Below are 16,979 nucleotides of genomic sequence, written 5' to 3'. Positions count from 1 at the left end.
ACTTGAAGGATGAATATTGATATTCGGATAGCCTCCTCGATCGGTTGGATATGTATGGGTGTAGATTTCAGGTTGCATGCATCTCAAAGGGGGAGAAAAAAATGAAAAATAAAAAAGAGAGTGGAAGAACGGTTGTCGATGGCTTTCTGAGCCGCCCGATGCGGACATTCCTTGGCCGATTCTGCCCCCCAAAACGGTCCCGGTCGGGCGTTGTCCGGGACGCTTTTCAAGAAACTGGGCCAAGACGATGCCATCGGCCTTTGGGGGTCATCGGCGCTCTGACAAGTGGAGCCGATATGCCCAATTGCGGACGGTACTGGCCCGTGGGGTTCCTCTTTCCGGGGCGTAAGTCGAGCGTCTTGCAGCCGTATCAAGCCCCGGGAAGGCAAAGAACGGAGGCGCAGGATACAGATGATGAGCACGGTATTTTCCTTCAATCGCTGCAGGATCTTCTGATCTTCTGCAGTCCAGCATGCCCCGGTACCCTTGAACGCCTTCGAGGTGCGTTCTGCATGAAGAGTCTGGGGCGCGCATCCCCGAAAGAATGAAGTGTGGGTATGGGCCATTCTACCCACGGGGAAACGATCAGTCGGCATCCCGCGTCACTCGGTGAGCCCAAAGGATACCTAGCGGCGAAGTCAGTCTGGAGAAAAATTGGAGAAGCGGGACCTCCCCAATGTCCATGGATGTGGAAAGTGAAAAGAGCGGGCGAGAGGTTGGAGAAGGGGAGAAGGAAACAGGAACCAAGGAATGCCCCCCGATGCGGCCAGCTGCGTCGTATTTTTCAGAGGTTCATGGTCTCATGGGGTTTTTGGCGAAATCAGAATGGGCTTGCTCCAGACCGTTCTGGTAATTTTGGCAGGAGTCTGCGTTCCGAGTCGCATCGAGTCTGTAATTTTGGTCGTATTGGATCTAGTGGCAGATTTCATCTTTCCTATTTAATAGTTGGACTATTTCCTCTCCTGCTTTTCCTGGATTTGGTCGTTTCTTTGCTGCGTCCTGAGTCCCGCTTGCTGCTTCTACTCCGACCTGCCCTACGTCCTCTTCCTCCTTCCTCTTTCTCTTTCTTCATACTCCTCCTCGCTTTCCCTTTCTCCTTTCCCCAGATTCGCTTCAGTCTGCACGATCCGTGAATCCCTCGCCCTAGTCTCCAACCTATCTTCATGTAAGGTCCCTCCTGCGGCGCATCGCATAGTATGCGCCGGTCGAAATCAAGCGCTCTCCCCCAATCTAATTCATCTTGTCGCTAGAAGCCTGACACCATGGCGACCACCCTGGAGAAGCTGGGTGGCGGCCGCGATGTCGTACATACATCCGAGGCGTCCAGCACTACCCAGCAGGAACCCACCATGGTGGACATCTCCATGAGTGAGAAGCTGGATCAGAAGGATGCACAGCTGGAAAACGCGGACCCATCGGCGCGGATCGAACTCACCGAGGACATGTGCTACGACAAGCTCGGTTACTCTTTCAGCGAGACGCGCAAGTGGATGATCATCGCTGTCATCTTTTTGGTGCAAACTTCCATGAACTTTAACACCTCTCTGTACTCCAATGGACTGGACGGCATCTCCGAAGAATTTGGGGTCTCGAAGCAGGCGGCCCGGTGCGGTGCTATGATCTTCCTCGTTCTGTATGCCTTTGGTTGTGAGCTGTGGGCGCCCTGGAGTGAGGAGCTGGGTCGCAAGCCCATTCTCCAGCTTTCGCTGCTCCTCGTCAATATCTTCCAACTTCCGGTCGCTCTAGCACCCAACTTTGCATCCCTCATGGTTGGCCGTGCCCTAGGCGGTCTCTCCTCGGCCGGTGGTTCGGTCACTTTGGGTATGATTGCGGACCTATGGGAGGCCGATACCCAACAGTATGCCGTCGCCGCAGTCGTCTTCTCGTCCGTTGGTGGTTCTGTCTTGGGTCCCGTGGTGGGCGGGTTCGTCGAAGCCTTCCTCCCTTGGCGCTGGAGCATCTGGATCCAGCTGATCTTTGGTGGCTTCGTCCAGATCATGCACCTGTTGATCGTTCCGGAGACACGAACCACCGTTATGATGGACCGCATTGCGAAAAAGATGCGCGAGAGTGGCGAGAACCCCAACATCTATGGCCCTACCGAGGGCATGTCCTTCCGAGAGCGATTCCCACCTCGTGAGCTCCTCGTCACATGGATTCGTCCATTCCGCATGTTCTTGACAGAGCCGATTGTCTTGACTCTGTCTCTGTTGAGTGGTTTCAGTGACGCTCTGATCTTTATGTTTGTTCAGTCTCTGTCTCTGGTGTACGGTCAGTGGGGATTCAACACCTGGGAGAAGGGCCTGGCATTCATTCCCATCCTGGTGGGTTACTTCATTGCATGGATCTCTTGGTTCCCGATTATTCGCCGTAACGTGAAAGAGCGTCGCGAGAATCCCGACAGCGAACGTGCGCAGTACGAGTCTCGCCTATGGTGGCTTCTATACACAGCTCCCTGCTTGCCAATCGGATTGATCGGTTTTGCTTGGACCAGCTTACCGCAGTGCCACTGGATCGGCTCCATGGTTTTTGCCGCTATCATCGGCATCGCCAATTATGCCATCTATATGGCTACAATTGACTACATGATCTGTGCCTATGGCCCCTACTCAGCATCTGCTACCGGTGGCAATGGATGGTCTCGAGACTTCCTTGCCGGTATATTGACCATTCCAGCTACGCCATTCTTCGAGAGTGAGTTTTTCTAGAATGTGGAATCGAAACTACCTACGAATCCTTCAAACTAACCACAATAATCTGTGCCTAGATATTGGCGGGAAATATCACCTCGAATACGCTTCAACTATCCTCTGTAAGTTCTCCATTTTGCAGGTTGTGACCCCAGTTACATCAACTAACCACTCTTTAGTCTGTATTTCGGTGCCGCTGGTTGTTGCCGTTTACATAATCTACTGGAAGGGTCCTGTGCTTCGCAAGCGGTCTCCCTTCGCCCAGCAGCTTGAAGAAGCCCGCCACGACATGGCTATTCAGGGACGACGACTTTCCAAAGTCCCGGAGGCGTCGCGTGCCAACTCGTATGCACGATCCCAACAGGACCTCCGCATTCGGCAGACGATGGGAAGCCGCCCGGGATCGCGCGTCAACTCCCGCGCCAATTCCCGAGTTAATTCGCGTCGCAACAGTCTTGCTGCTTAAACCTTTGTGATTTGGAGCTATTAACCGAAGAGAGAAAAAAAAAAAAAAAAAAAAAAAAAAAAAACAAGAAGTCCTCAAAAAGGCTAGCCCAGCACCCGTACATGGAATTTGCAATCGGAATAATGATGAGATGGTGACAAGAAGGATTGGGGTTTGCTGTCCTGTGAATTTATTGGCATTTTCGCATTTTCTTTTCTCTGTGCATGTCTTCGACCACATGAATCCTTTGCGCTGGGCGTGGTGGATTCTACTTATTTCCCTTCTGATCAGCGTGGATATCAGTATCCCCTCTAGCTGGCGTGGATGACCTTTGCTTCCTTTTCTCTTGTTCGGAAAAGGAAGCGAAATTCAACCTACGCGCAGTTGATACGAACCTGCTTTTCTAATGGCTTGGTATTCTGTTGCTTTTGACTTTCATGCTCCACCCTGAAATAACGAGCTTGGGGATATCAACATGTACGTTTAGGACCCTTTGCAAACGGGGTTTTGGTCGATGCTGGTATCGAATTCTATCATATGGATTAGCTGGATATTCTTTTCCAAAAATGGGCCATTCGCTGTCCATCTGTTTTACTCTTTTACTCTTGTCTCACTTCAAAACTATAAATTGTGCACCCGCACATGAGCGCAGCCGCCTCTGCCCATTACCAAAAACCAAGACCAGCCACTGACATACTCCCCATCCCTCCGGTTCCCTCCAGCAAGGTTCCTGCAAGTCTGCATTCCTGGCCGATTGATCTTGTGCATGGGGCAGAATACCAGGTATCCCCACGACCCACGAGACCGGATCGTCGATCCCTGCGGAGTAGTCGTGCGGCTCGCCCAGATACTGGGGCTTCTGCAGCTGGGCCCGACAGCCGAGAGCTCCGTTTCCAGAAGCGGTGTGTCTCTCTTGTTGTGGTCGTGTGGCGCTGATGTCCATTGGCTGGGATGGCAGTGTAGCATCGCCTACACTGAGTAGCCGCCGTCTGGCCGCTTCCGGGGAGAAACCGGGGAGGGAGAGAGGATAATTGACCTTTCGATGGGTAGGTAGCATAACGCTGGTAAGCACAACTTTCTTAGAGGCGTTTTGGAGTGCCAAGGAAGCGTGTGAAATGAAATCTAAGGTCGCATCTGGTTTTATTCTTGTGGTCTTGTACCATTGTCTGTTGCCTGAAGGAGCGAGTAGAATGCGTAAAGGAGAATTCACGGCGAAGGCAGTTGAATCGCTCGTGAATTTTCAGGATATCACTTCATCTGTCGAAATATCAGTCAGCGTCTGAAATTGCATTTTCGGTCACTGCATGACAAGAGAGCTCACAAGTCAAAGCTTCGTTTTGTCAATTATTGTAAACTGAAACAACCAGGTAGCATGCAGATATTTCAAAATAATCTTTCAATTTCAGCAAGTATCTAGTATCGCATGTGCGATTGATACTACACGGTCTTTTGCACATATTATGAGAAAAAGAAAGTAAACAAGCAAACCCAGATCTCGACGTTTCACATTCTGAAAATTGAGCAGAAAATAGGGTATAAATAAAATACAAGTCTCAAGAAAAGTATATAATCAATATGGTAACAAGAATAATTGCCAGGACGGGTATCGCCATTCTAGAAGAATGAATATGAAAATATATATATATATATATAGCCAAGAAATGAAAGGGCTCAGATGGACATCCTATGATCCATGCCGGAAGACGTCTGCGTGAGGTATATGATACCAATTGGACAACTGGATAGTGATGGCGACAAGGAGCATGCAAAGGCGTGATAACGCGACAGATACACAGTTGGAAAGCAGGAATGGGGTTGTATCTCGAGAATTTCTTTCGTCAGGTTAAAGTATGAGAGGTCGCCAAGATGAAATTTTTGAATACAAGACGTGATTGGGTATATGTGACAAGAGGATTAGGACATTGAAAAGGTCGAAGGTGTCAAGGGAGATATCATCATATCCATTTGTATGCATGATTTCGTTCATTGGATCATCCTGGATTGGCGCGCAGCGAGTTTTGATAGTTTGCCACTGCTTGGCGCAGGTATCTCCGAATGAAGACCACTTCGCCGTCGATCTTGGACGTGATCGCGAATCGACTGCGATTTATAGAATCGGTCCCCTGGAGAGTTTTCAGACACAGACAATGATGGAGAATCTTGCACGGCAATCGGAGAAGGGATTTTGGGAAGTGGGCAGTTGGGTGGAGGTGCGACTGGAGGGCCAATCGTCAACCCCGGCATGCTCTTGCGGCGAGCCATGTGCTGGAGCGTTTGGTCCATATGGAACGCCGATACACGATTGCGCAGAACCGGGACCGGTTCGGCACCAGGAACGGTCTGAATCTGCGATTCGCTGTTCATCTGGATACCTAATCCAGGACGACCAACTAAGCTAAGAGGTCGAGACGGCGGGGGACTAGTTTCAGAGAGCGTGGCACGTGGTACGCGAGAAAAGTTGGGAGGACTTTGAGCCGGACGTATGGTCCGGGTCAGAGCATCTTCAGACATCGATGGTCGCAAGATGCGTCGACCGTTACTGTCTCGTAACACCACTTGTTCGGATGAATCAGTATAGCGTGAGCTGGCAACGCTGTAAGTCGGCGATTGCTGAGGGGAAGAAATGCTAGATATGCTGAACGTCCCTGTGCTCTCCCCGCGCCGCAGAACGCCAGCTACAGATGGGGGCGAAGAAGCTTGAGTGGATGGAGGAGGCCCTGGCCTCGACGTGAATTTTTTGCTGAACGAAGGGACGCTAAAATTGGGGGCCGGCGGAGAGGCGCAGCGGATCACCGAGTCGGGGACAGTGGGTGGTGATTGGGCTGGTTGAAAAGCCTCCGCAAGGGGAGGGACAGGGATATCCGACGGTGTAGACATGTACAGGGACTGCCGCTTGATACTGTCATGGCTGGAAGGAGGGGGGCTGCGAGTAGATGTAGAATCCACATCCTTTGCCGGAGACTCATCTTGAAGCGGCCCACTGCCTTGGGGAGGTGATTGAGGATTCAAGGAAGTGAACGAAGATGTGCGGATATCAGAGCCGTTCAGAGGAGGGGTAGCCTCCGTCCATCCAGTAGAGACAGACCCAGAGCGAGAGTCAATGACAGAGCGGCGGTTCATCGACACATAGGAGCTCCTTCGGGATTGCCAAGTCAACCCACCAACCGACTGCCCGTCTTCCTCTTCATCAGGCGATCGGAGACCCTGAGGTTGAAGAAACAGGCTCGAAATGCGGTGGGGATCCTTCTTAACAATATTCCGAACACTTGATTTACTTCTAAGTTGGGGCCCCAGGTCGTCATCGGAGTGCTTTTCCGCAGTAAATTTGGGACCGCCACGAGCCTCAATTTCCGCCCGGACTGCCATGAGCCAGGAAATCATGGAATCAGGATTGTCGAACACTAAGAGAAAACTGCTTGCCATGCGCCGCGCGTTAGATCGATGAAATCCGAAGCGCGAGAATCGGGCCTTCGGCAATTCGGTAGATGCCGAGCCACTATCCGTCGCCGAGCTTTGGGAAACTTGTAGCACCCAATGTTTCCCGGGAATGGCGTCGCTAGCGAATGCCACGGACTGGGGACCCAATTGCAGCATCTTCTCCGGTAGGCGATCATTCTTGCCCTCGCCGGCATATTGCAGGATAAATCCCGCGGTGGCAAGGACGTATATTTTGTTTATCCATTCGACTTTGTTGATGGTCCCAGAGAGCGTTCGTAGGTGTTTGCGCTCCTTCTGCTCTCTCTTCTTCCTAGCTCCATCAGCCACCTCGTCTTGCACGAGGTCAGCCTTCCCACTTGTCGCGTAAAGACGCAGAATTGACTCTGCAGACATGGCTGGTATCGAGAGACACTCATGTTTAGTCGATTGTGGGTATACTTGGAACAGCGGTGGGGGCTTCCAGCCATATTGTTCTTGAGAAGGCGGCTTGGGCTCGCTGGGTCTGGATCTCGTCGTTTTCAGCGTTGCGCGGGCCCGTGGGGTGGTAGGGGACGTCAAGGTTGGGGTCGAGCCCGTGGTATGCGGGCTGTTCAAGGAGGGCGATAATGGTATTTCTTGGATGGCAGGAGTTTCGGCCGTGGGGAGGTTCTTGGGTGGTTGGGATTCCTCAATTTCGGCCAATTTGCTATCGGGGGCCACGGCGATGCGCGTGGTCTTTTCGCGGGTGAAGAGATTGCGCAGGCTGGATTTGGAGGATTGTCGCTTTACCGGGCTCTGGAGAGGAACCGGCCCCTCCTGGCCATTGGTGGTGGAATAATCTGATGGGCGAGGACGCTGCAATCGCGACGGCTGCGCTTTCACGGTCGCGGCCGTCGGACGGCTGAAATTGGTCTGTAATGGCGCCAGCCGGTGACCTCTGCGTTCGCCGAACGAGGGCGACGGCTGGCCGGGACTCATGGGCATGGAGGAAGACATGGTTCCCTGCGTCCCTTGCTTCCCCTCAGATCGTGTATGATGCCGTCACGCTTCAACAAACCATGGCACCAGCTTCAAGAAAAGGAGAGACGGGGGAGCGATTCAAGAAGGAAAGGATCATCGGATGAACGTGGGCACGTCTGCACGGCCGTTTCGCAACGTCATGCGCGATTCGGAATTCTATTGGGACCAGTCCAATTGGAAAGAAGTTAACAGGCCAGAAAGAAAGCGAAGAGAACGAGTGTCAGCCGGAGAACAGAAAACACGAAATGGATTGGACGTGCCGAATGGTGAGAACTGGTTTTTGGGGTGGGGGAAGAGGAAGGAGAAGCAGGATCGACTGGCGGGTCCAGAAGTTGAACCGACGAAACCCAGTGACTCCCAAGTGACTCGACGTGCATAAAATTGAGGCCGCTAAACCAGGCTGGTTCCTGTTCCCCTGAACAGCCTTTCATTTCCGGCCACTCGGTACTTTTGTCTTGGACTCGTCGACTTGAATCAGACTGGAAGCCTGATTGGCCCCCATCGTGGCTTTCCAGGGCGCATTCATGTCTTGAATATCTTTAATACAGAGAGTAGTCAACCCAGCCCCGATTCCCTACTTTGCAACAGCTATGACTCTCACTAGTTCTCCGTATCCCGCCTTTACCGAAACGTTCTCGGGCTTCGGGTCTGATTCTAAATTAAAGACGTTGGCGCTAGCCCTTCGCTTAGAGGCTAGGGACTATCTGAGTTAGTCCCATGGGACTTCCATCCACACTTTCCCCGAAAGCAGGAAGTATAAGCCAATGCATCGGAACTCCATAGCAAGCCCGAGAACTATGGCCCTGATCTATTGATTTGCAGATGCGCGTACAATCGAAGTTGGCTGTTTGAGCACTCAAGGCGCCTCCTTGCAGCGATATAGATGTTAATGTACAGTTACGATGTACACACCTCCCAATACCTCCTAGGGCTACCACCAGGACAGAGAAATGTCCCTATACGACCTAAACGCTCATCAAGGAGGCAGTTCATTGTCTACACCTGTCTGAGTCCATCACACATAGGTTCTATCCCCCCTATCAATCCAATGACTCCCCAATCATTTTCCCGTGATATACTACGTTGCGGCATTCTCCACGATGGGCCAGCCCAAAGGCCAATACGAGCGATGAAGGCTCTGTGCCACCAGATCCGTATTGATAGAATCAATCGATGAGGATTCGAGTCCCTCCACCGTTCGAGGCAGAACAGTAAATCGCCCCTTCCGATAGGCGATCCTCGCGGGCGGCTGGGGCTTTCAGGGGCACAACCGAGCCCTGGAAATGACAACCGAGTGCCCAAATCAGGAGTCTGTAAGACGAGTTCAATTCCGAGCTAGTCCCTAGCGCCACTAGTTTGCGGGAGTCTTGTTCCCTCTCCATCATGGTTGGAAAAGTAATTATAGCCACACGAGGTACGAATCTACAGTCCTACGAGAGAGTAGCGAGATCCCACTCAAGAGTACCTGGATACGGAGCACACGATGAAAACAAGAATACGGCAAATCATATCGCTCACCGAAGTGGAGCGACACCGTTTCGCTCCACCGGGTTGATCCAAACTTGCCTCTCTCGGTAATCTGTCATGCCACATTGAACGATGCTGGACATAGTTTGCGCATTGCGCGAGAGAAGAACCCCCCTTCCCCCGGAAATACATTAAATAAATATAAAAAGCAAGCCCGATCCTCCAGGAATCGTTTCTAGTCAATCGCGTCCCGATGTCTATGGAGTCGGTCCACATTTCAATCCCTGTCCGGCCTCCACGACACCCATTAAGCCCGCGCCATTGTCGCAATGCCGGGCCAGGGCAATATCTTTGTGGGTGAGGCCGCGCGGGCGATGCGTCGTCCAGTGGACATCCACGGACCCGATCCGCTTTGTTTATATTAGCATGGAGGTCTTCGTATCCGCAACCGATGGGCTTTTTTTTCTTTGGGTGTTTGTTCTCGCAAGATCCATTTCTTCTTGCTTAGAGACAACTTACCACGGTCATAGTGGGGTGGTGCTTCTTCACTGAGCTTTCGGCCGCAATGAAATTCACAAAGGACTGTATAACATCATGTCAGCAGAATGGATCCGCAGCTCCGAGAGACTCCAGCCGGTCTAGGCAATTTTTCACTCACAACGGCCTTGAAGTAGCTTTTGAAATGGAATGTCTTGCCCACACCCATCCCGTCGGCGTCGAGCGCCCATCCTTGTTGCTGTAGTGCCTGCGTATCAGGTCCGAGCTGTGCCGCGTCTTCACCCTCGGCGAAGCGCGGAGTTGGCACGTTGGAAGCCATTCGGATAGGAGAAAATGCAACTCGTGACCACAGGGCCGGCGTAGTTGATGCTAGAAGAACAGGGTGAGACCGGGAAAGTCTCCCAACAAGACAAGCGGGGAAGCTCATGGTTGGTGCAGGGGCGGCGTTGATGCTGGCGGCGATTCGAGAATTCACGAGCTGACACGTGCACGGACCTCCGTATCTTTTCAACCCACCGCAGTTTGGACGGAGTATGGAGTATGAAGTATGGAGACTCTGACTCGAGATCAACAACCATCAGTTGCCTTGGCCGAGCTTGCGTCACTGACTTACTTATTATATAAAACCTGATCCCAGTACGGAGCGCTTGGCTTGTTTTTAGAAAATTGCCCGACGGGCATCTACAAGGCCCGGCGGCAACGTCCCCTTATCCACTTCAAATATCAGGATAGCTCGAGCAGAATTCGCTCGAAAATGGGAAGAGCGCATGAATCCCGGCACGACATGTTCATTGGTGGGGAAATTAAGCCAAATCAAATATGCAAAGGAGCTGGACTTGCTATGGATTTTGCATCGGAGTGGTGTGGTAAAATGCTTTTTGTGAAAGAAAATTAAATACTGAGTTCAGCTGGAACATATTACATATGCGATCATGTCAGTCCAGCTGGTATGGGACCGATCTGTTCTCGAGTATATGAACAAAATCCAAAAAAACTGCCAATTTTCTTTTGATACCGAGGAACAGTAGCCAAGGCCGGGGCAAAGAATTGAATGCCGGAACTAAGCATTTCATGAGGGATCTCGAGAGCTTGCCACACCAGTGGCAGCCACTAGCACCCACATCCTACATGTCAATACCCAATTCTACTACACCATTCTAGCTCACAGAAAAGCACTACTCCTCCACCTCTTCCACGCGCGGAGTCAAGTCCCGTTTCACTGGTGTCGCACTCGAAGTGGCTGCAGGTTCGGCAGAGGTGGTCGTCGCGCTTGGAGCGGCGTCTGGTGATGCGGCTTCGGCCACACCGGGGACGGACTTGGTCTTCTTGCTCTTCTTCTTCTTGCTCTGCAGATTACCGAGTTAGTAAGTAGGCCATTTTTTCAAAGCTAATTGATTGGCACATACCTCCTGCCAGCCCCACACGGGCTTGAAGCTGTCGAAGAAGCCGACATCCTCGAACAAATTGGGGAACAACCAAAGACCTGGGGGCACAGCAAACACAGTGATGCAGAACAGAATCAGACGGAAAATAGACATGGCGAAGAACAGGCCGAGAAGGCCCATCATACCCACACTGAGGTACCACACGCCTTGACGCAGCATAATGGGCCAAAGAGGGAACAGCACAACGGCAAAAATACCGGCGACAACGGCAGCAGCCATGGCCTTCTGTTTCCATTGGGGACCATCATACAGCCATACATAGTGCATCATCGGATCTGTTTCCTGATGCTGCTCAATTTTCACGGTCCATTGCCCTTTAACTCGGTTCTTGGGTTTGGCGTGGTTGTGCCCCGCATGCGGATCGACCTTACTGACTCGTAGCGCCAACAGAGACAGCGGGAGCAGCTTGAATACATTCTCAGCAGAGGCACGGTCTGTCACTGGGGGGAGAAGGGAGTTCTTCTTTGCGGCGGCCTTGGCGTAGGCAGGGGACTCGATGGCGCGAATAGCTCGCTTCACTGGAGTTATCAAGGAGATTTGATGAGCCACTGTATCCGGGTAGGCCTGGAAGACACGAGGAAAATGCTGTTTAACTTACCTTTGAACATATCCTTCCGCTGTCCATCCAAGATACAAGTTCGAGGCTTGAGGTTCTGCGACCGAAGGAAGTTGGCCACGGCGAGGGCCTTGGGATCCGCCGGTTGGCCTGGTTGAACGGGCACCTGGTGTGTTTGCTGCTGCGGCTGTGGCTGCTGCTGAGGATTTCCCTGTTGCTGTCCTTGCTGTTGCTGTTGCTGCTGATCCTGTCCAGGCTGTGGTGATCCTTGAGCCTGCCGCTGTGCTTCCATCTGCTTCTGATGCGCCTGGAGCGCCCGCATTCGCAACTGCGCTACATACTGCTCTGGCGTCAATCCAAGTTTCGCAGCATCTGCGGTCAACTGTTCGCGCTGCTTCTGAGCGAACTGTTCCGGAGTCATCCCTCGTTTGGCGGCCTCGGCGGCGAACTGTTGTTGCATGGCCGCCATCTGCTGCGGACTGGGCTGACCGGGAGCGGCCATGGTGAAAGAAGACTAAACAGGAGTATAGAGCAAGAAGAAAACCGAATGGCCCAAAAAGGAGAGACAGCCGAGTTGGGCGCGGTGGGCAAGTCGGGGGTTGCGAGCGATGGTTGAAGGAACAAAGTGGACAGATCGACTCAGGTGATCTGCGGCCGCCCTGTAGCTTCTCCCGACCTTCGCGATCGCAACACTCAAGACGACCCTCAACGCCCCTCGCATGGAAGCCACCATGCCCTATGCTTCTTCATGTCTGTCTCGTATGATTCTGAGAACGAGCTTAATGATCCTACATCGGTAGCTTCATTACTGGTACTGTCCTACTCTATGAATGGTTGAATTGGCAGAACTAATGACAACCTAGAGTGAACGCGATGTAGCCGGCCAGATCCCGATCAACTTCGTTACCAATCCCGCCATATCACTGTCATCTGCTTGCTTCGGAAATGGCCTTTATGATCGAAAAGATGCGGCCAAATGTATATCGAATCTCCTTGCAATTGGTTATCGACGGTTAGTCGTCGACATCTACTGGTCGGTCGAACGCCGGACATGGACTTTCTGCCCCGTCGAGATCCCGGCCACGGCCGACGTGACGGTATCTGCTTTCACCTCAACAACGACTGAGGCTGAGACTACCCTGACGATGACAACAATCGAATCCAGTTCAACAACAGACGCAGCGGCGGCAACCGTCACTGGTTATTACGATTCCAACGGGGATACCGTATACGAACTAGGACCTTACAGGTGTACCGATAACCTTGACTTGGACACATTGTCGGAAGTACTGGTTGGATACTTTCAGGACACGACATCTCAACTACTTGTATACACCACATATCTGGTCTTGAATCTTCATGTGGCCGGGAGCGATTCAACGCCAACTGACCCTGCAAAAGCCGTAACAGGTGATGACTTGCCTTCATCGGAGACGGAACGAGCAGGCGGCTATCTCAACTTGGCTTTACGAAACTATCTCTACAGCCCTGCTCAGTTGGCCAAAGACCGAAGCAACTTAAATGAATCGTGGTACGAAGTTGACCAGAGCTATATGCCTATCACCGAATACTTTACCATCCACCGAGACTCCTCTGGGAAACAGAGTACCCCAGATGGATGGCCATCCTCGAAGTATATTCAGCTAGCAAAATCAGATCGTTTGTTGATCGAGTACGGCTCGGTAGATCCTCAGCTATCGGACTACGATCTGACCGAAGATCAGGATGCGATATTTCCTGCTGGTTATATCTCACACGGTCTAAATACATCTACTGCCACTAACGGCACTGTGACTACAGGCTGTCTGTACCAAGCTGGAGCGACAGCAGTCTCCCAGGCCAACTCATCTTGGGCCTTCACCAATCACATTTCCGTCCGAAATGATCTCTCTACAGAACGCGCCATGGGATCATTAGCCGACGAAATCACCGGAATAACAAGCTGCGGTATGTCTCCCATACTTAACAGTACTCTTTTCGGTCATACGGCGGACGATAATGTCGACTACTACCGCAATTTCTCTCTTTCCACCGGATGGGCCTGGGCGATTGGCGAACCTCAAGGTGCGAACTCCGGCGGTGGTACGGAAGACACGCCCAAATTCAATCGCTGCGCTGTCATGGATGTGTCCTTGGAAGGCCACTGGCGAGCCACCAACTGTTCCGAGATACGACGCGGTGCCTGCCGTGTCGGCAACTCTCCTTTCTCGTGGACTCTGTCCAATGCCAGCATGGATTACTCTGATATCTCAGACACCTGCCCCCCAGGATCCAGCTTCGCTGTTCCCAGGACAGGTCTAGAGAATACCTACCTCTATACGTACTTGCTCACTCAGCCTCAAGACATCATTGATTCTACTTCCACCAATATGACCGTCCGCGAGGTCTTTCTCGATTTCAATTCTATCGATGTGACCTCCTGTTGGGTCACTGGTGGCTCTACTGCTGAGTGTCCATACTCCGCTAATCCACAGCAATTAGAGCGCAGGACAGTGCTTGTGGCAGCCATCGCCGGGATTGTCATCCTTATTATTACGGCCTTGACTCTGTTCGTTAAATGCAACGCCAACCGTCGGAACTCCCGTCGCCGTAAGCGCGTGATCGAAGGCTGGGAATATGAAGGTGTACCTTCGTAACCTGAAAGCTTCTCGATTTTGTGATATTTTACCTGTACTTTTTATTTCGTTGCCGCTTTGTGATACCCTAGTTGTCTTATTGTCTATTATTTTTCTTATCATGACCAAATATGCCAGTACCACTAGTCAATTGATCAAAATTCATCGTAGATGTCTGCTGTAGATGAATTTTCTATAAATGTTGTTCTAGATGCACATACATGAGTCAATGAATAGTCAATGAGTAGAGAAGGAGGTTCCACTTGTATGTCAAATTTGAAAGTATCTGAAGTATTGGCACTGAAAAAGAAGATCCGTACACCAATATTGAATGACTCGCAGAGGACATTCCATCACGATCCATATGTCAAATGGGGCCGTTGAACACCCGAAAGCAAGAAAAGAAATGAACAAAGAAATAAAGATCGCTACATGCCGTTCATGAAACACAAGTTGTAAAACTCCGTATCCAGCTCAAGAGATGATTCCTTCCATATCCCATCCAAATAATCACTCGATTTATTCAATCACAGACCGGCAAACCGTGCCCAGCCTGCAGCCCGGATAGGTGCAGGTTTCTGGTTTTCACTCTGATGAGCGCTTTCTTCAAGCGGCTTGCCTCCTCGGCCTTCCTCGGCCATTTTGCCGCTCACATCGCGACGTCGGCCTACACCCAGGCCGGCGATATAGCTGCCATATGAAGATAAGGACGCACCAACACCGCCCACAAGGCCAAGGCGCGTGGTGTCGGCACCAGAGTTGCTCACGATACGACCCTTGCGGTCCACTTCGGCGACGTCATTTGAAGATGGAACCTGGGAGTCTAGGTGACCTTCGTCATCGCTGTCGTTTTTCTTGAGCGATTGGTATGCCGCCATCTTCTTGTTGCGTTTCTTTGAGAGCTTGGTCGGTTTGCGGGACATTTCCTCCTGACGACTGATTTCGCGGGACAGGTCGAGGCCTGGCTTACCCTCCTCTTCAAGGTCACCATAATAGCGTCCCTTGCTTGGCGAGGAATTGGCATCTTCACGGGGTACAATGACCTGGGCCTTTGAGTTAAAGATGCTCGGGTTCTCCCCCAATGCGCTGCGTCGCACTGGGTCTGTATCTTCGGATTCTTCGGTGAGGACAGGTTGCGGGGTTGGCGGGTTTAGCATTAGCGGGTTAAAGGGGAGGCCGTGAGAAGGCTCGTCATCGTCATCGTGGTCGTGCTCTGCAGGATCAGGGAAGATGTTGAAGCGTCGGTCACCCAGATCCTGTTCATGCTTCTCTTCATCATTTCCATAGAACTCGTGCATCGCTAGTGATGCATATTCTCCTCGGGTATCTTCTGGGATCGCGCTTGCGATGCTTGCGGGCTTTTGGCCGTATGAAAACCAGTCTCGAATGCCATTGCCACCTTGTGAGGTGGCAGTTGAAGTAGTCCGGCGACTATACACCGAAGATGACTGGCGGAGCGCATTGTCATTCTTATCGTTGGCTTCATTCATGGGGGAAAGAGACCGCTCCGAGTATGCAACCCAATTATCCGACATGGGGCTTACAGAGTTCGATCTGTCCGCAGTTCGAGATTCCAGATGGCGTGTTTGGATACTGGGGCTCACAAACTTTGGCGAGTGCATGCTGACATTTCCATATTCTGGAGCCGGAGTCTGCGAGGTGATGTCGTATGGCTGGCTGGGTGGCTGGTGGAATAGCATATCCGGGCTCGATGGTTCCATGTAGGACAAGTGATGTGCTTGGGCTGAGATCTGAGACTGGCGCTTGTCAGTCATGTCCATTGAACCAGAGTTGAAGTTGCCAGCCAAAGATTGGCCGCGCGTGTGCATGAATGGCATTGAGCGAGGTGGGCCGATAAGAGGGTCTTCCAGATTTGAATGTAGCGTAGATGAACTCATATGCTTCTCATCTATTTCGACTCCTTTGTGGCTCCTGCGGGGGCGTGCAGTTAGATTGTCTTCCAACGGGTTCATATCCGGAGGTAGCTGTGAGATCTTCCGGAAGATGATGGCTAGAAAGATCGACAGGGAAAGCGATACGAGATGCAATCCGCCGTTGACCAAGGCACATAAAAATGTGGCCTCTGCTACCTCCGTCGTCGCATTGCTATTTTCAAATAGAGTGCCCCACTGGTAGGCATCGGTGGTCCACTCTCCATGTGCCATAAAAGCGGTAAACACGTAGAACGGAATTAGCCCCGCATCGAGAGTGGAGGCAAAGAGTCCATAGCTGGCCTGGGAAGCTGGAGGACGATTTACCGGAGAGCGGCAAAGATGATAGATAGCATAGATTGTGTGGAGAATTGCGACGATTGGCTATTCAAAAGTCAGTAAAAAGGCCCTAGAGACAACGGATAGTCCGACCGCACTCACTCCAGCCCGAATGATCCAAATAGCAGTCACCGCAACATTTTTGATGACTATGGAGCAAAAGAGAGACCCAAGTGCACCCAGTAGAGCAACCACACGCAATCCAAGCTGTGTTCCTCGCGCATATTTTACTCTGTCCTTTGTTTTGTGGCTCATGGGACTCCACGTCGACTTGGATTCAAAGCTGCCCCACTGTGGCTACAATTAGAAATGATATAAATGCTTCCAGGAGGACTATAATGCATACCGAGTCGGGATGTCGATTAATGTTGACCAAAGGCCCTTCGAGCTTCTGTTTCGGTGGCACGCGAGTCCGGCTTGCCTCCGTCACTGCTTTTGGGTTGAACCCCGAGTCGGTCGGGCCATAGAAGGTGTAGGTAGATGGACGATCGTAAAGGAATGGAGGCGACGACCTGCCCATGGTAGCGACTGAAGTGCTCCCGTGGAATCCACGCGA

General features: G+C 51.7%; 6 protein-coding genes across 6 annotated transcripts; 2 read left to right on the top strand and 4 right to left on the bottom strand.

The window, feature by feature from the left end:
- Nucleotides 1–1,262: 1,262 nt before the first annotated feature.
- N7462_011066 (uncharacterized protein) lies at nucleotides 1,263–3,156 on the top strand (the record flags this gene model as incomplete). The annotated part of the gene is made up of 3 exons (XM_057082780.1): nucleotides 1,263–2,694; nucleotides 2,768–2,812; nucleotides 2,870–3,156. 3 exons carry the CDS (start codon nucleotides 1,263–1,265, stop codon nucleotides 3,154–3,156), a joined length of 1,764 nt encoding a protein of 587 aa, XP_056928135.1.
- Nucleotides 3,157–5,118: 1,962 nt separating this feature from the next.
- Nucleotides 5,119–7,548, bottom strand: N7462_011065 (peptidase family M20/M25/M40 protein; the record flags this gene model as incomplete). The annotated part of the gene is made up of 1 exon (XM_057082779.1): nucleotides 5,119–7,548. The coding sequence occupies one exon, from the start codon at nucleotides 7,546–7,548 to the stop codon at nucleotides 5,119–5,121; it is 2,430 nt and encodes an 809-aa protein (XP_056928134.1).
- Nucleotides 7,549–9,296: 1,748 nt separating this feature from the next.
- Nucleotides 9,297–9,964, bottom strand: N7462_011064 (4a-hydroxytetrahydrobiopterin dehydratase; the record flags this gene model as incomplete). The annotated part of the gene is made up of 3 exons (XM_057082778.1): nucleotides 9,297–9,449; nucleotides 9,559–9,621; nucleotides 9,698–9,964. 3 exons carry the CDS (start codon nucleotides 9,962–9,964, stop codon nucleotides 9,297–9,299), a joined length of 483 nt encoding a protein of 160 aa, XP_056928133.1.
- Nucleotides 9,965–10,712: 748 nt separating this feature from the next.
- Nucleotides 10,713–12,040, bottom strand: N7462_011063 (Sec62 family protein translocation protein; the record flags this gene model as incomplete). Its single annotated transcript, XM_057082777.1, has 3 exons — nucleotides 10,713–10,883; nucleotides 10,944–11,500; nucleotides 11,581–12,040. The coding sequence occupies 3 exons, from the start codon at nucleotides 12,038–12,040 to the stop codon at nucleotides 10,713–10,715; spliced, it is 1,188 nt and encodes a 395-aa protein (XP_056928132.1).
- Nucleotides 12,041–12,269: 229 nt separating this feature from the next.
- Nucleotides 12,270–14,174, top strand: N7462_011062 (Lectin C-type domain protein; the record flags this gene model as incomplete). The annotated part of the gene is made up of 2 exons (XM_057082776.1): nucleotides 12,270–12,334; nucleotides 12,404–14,174. The coding sequence occupies 2 exons, from the start codon at nucleotides 12,270–12,272 to the stop codon at nucleotides 14,172–14,174; spliced, it is 1,836 nt and encodes a 611-aa protein (XP_056928131.1).
- Nucleotides 14,175–14,680: 506 nt separating this feature from the next.
- Nucleotides 14,681–16,943, bottom strand: N7462_011061 (uncharacterized protein; the record flags this gene model as incomplete). The annotated part of the gene is made up of 3 exons (XM_057082775.1): nucleotides 14,681–16,468; nucleotides 16,526–16,714; nucleotides 16,770–16,943. 3 exons carry the CDS (start codon nucleotides 16,941–16,943, stop codon nucleotides 14,681–14,683), a joined length of 2,151 nt encoding a protein of 716 aa, XP_056928130.1.
- Nucleotides 16,944–16,979: the final 36 nt, after the last annotated feature.

The sequence above is a fragment of the Penicillium macrosclerotiorum genome (assembly GCF_028827735.1).
Source record: "Penicillium macrosclerotiorum strain IBT 26536 chromosome Unknown utg000011l_segment0_segment0, whole genome shotgun sequence".
NCBI classification, from domain to species: Eukaryota; Fungi; Ascomycota; class Eurotiomycetes; order Eurotiales; family Aspergillaceae; genus Penicillium; species Penicillium macrosclerotiorum.
The sequence above is the reverse complement of the archived record's forward strand: the minus strand, read 5'-3'. Positions and strand labels throughout refer to the sequence as shown.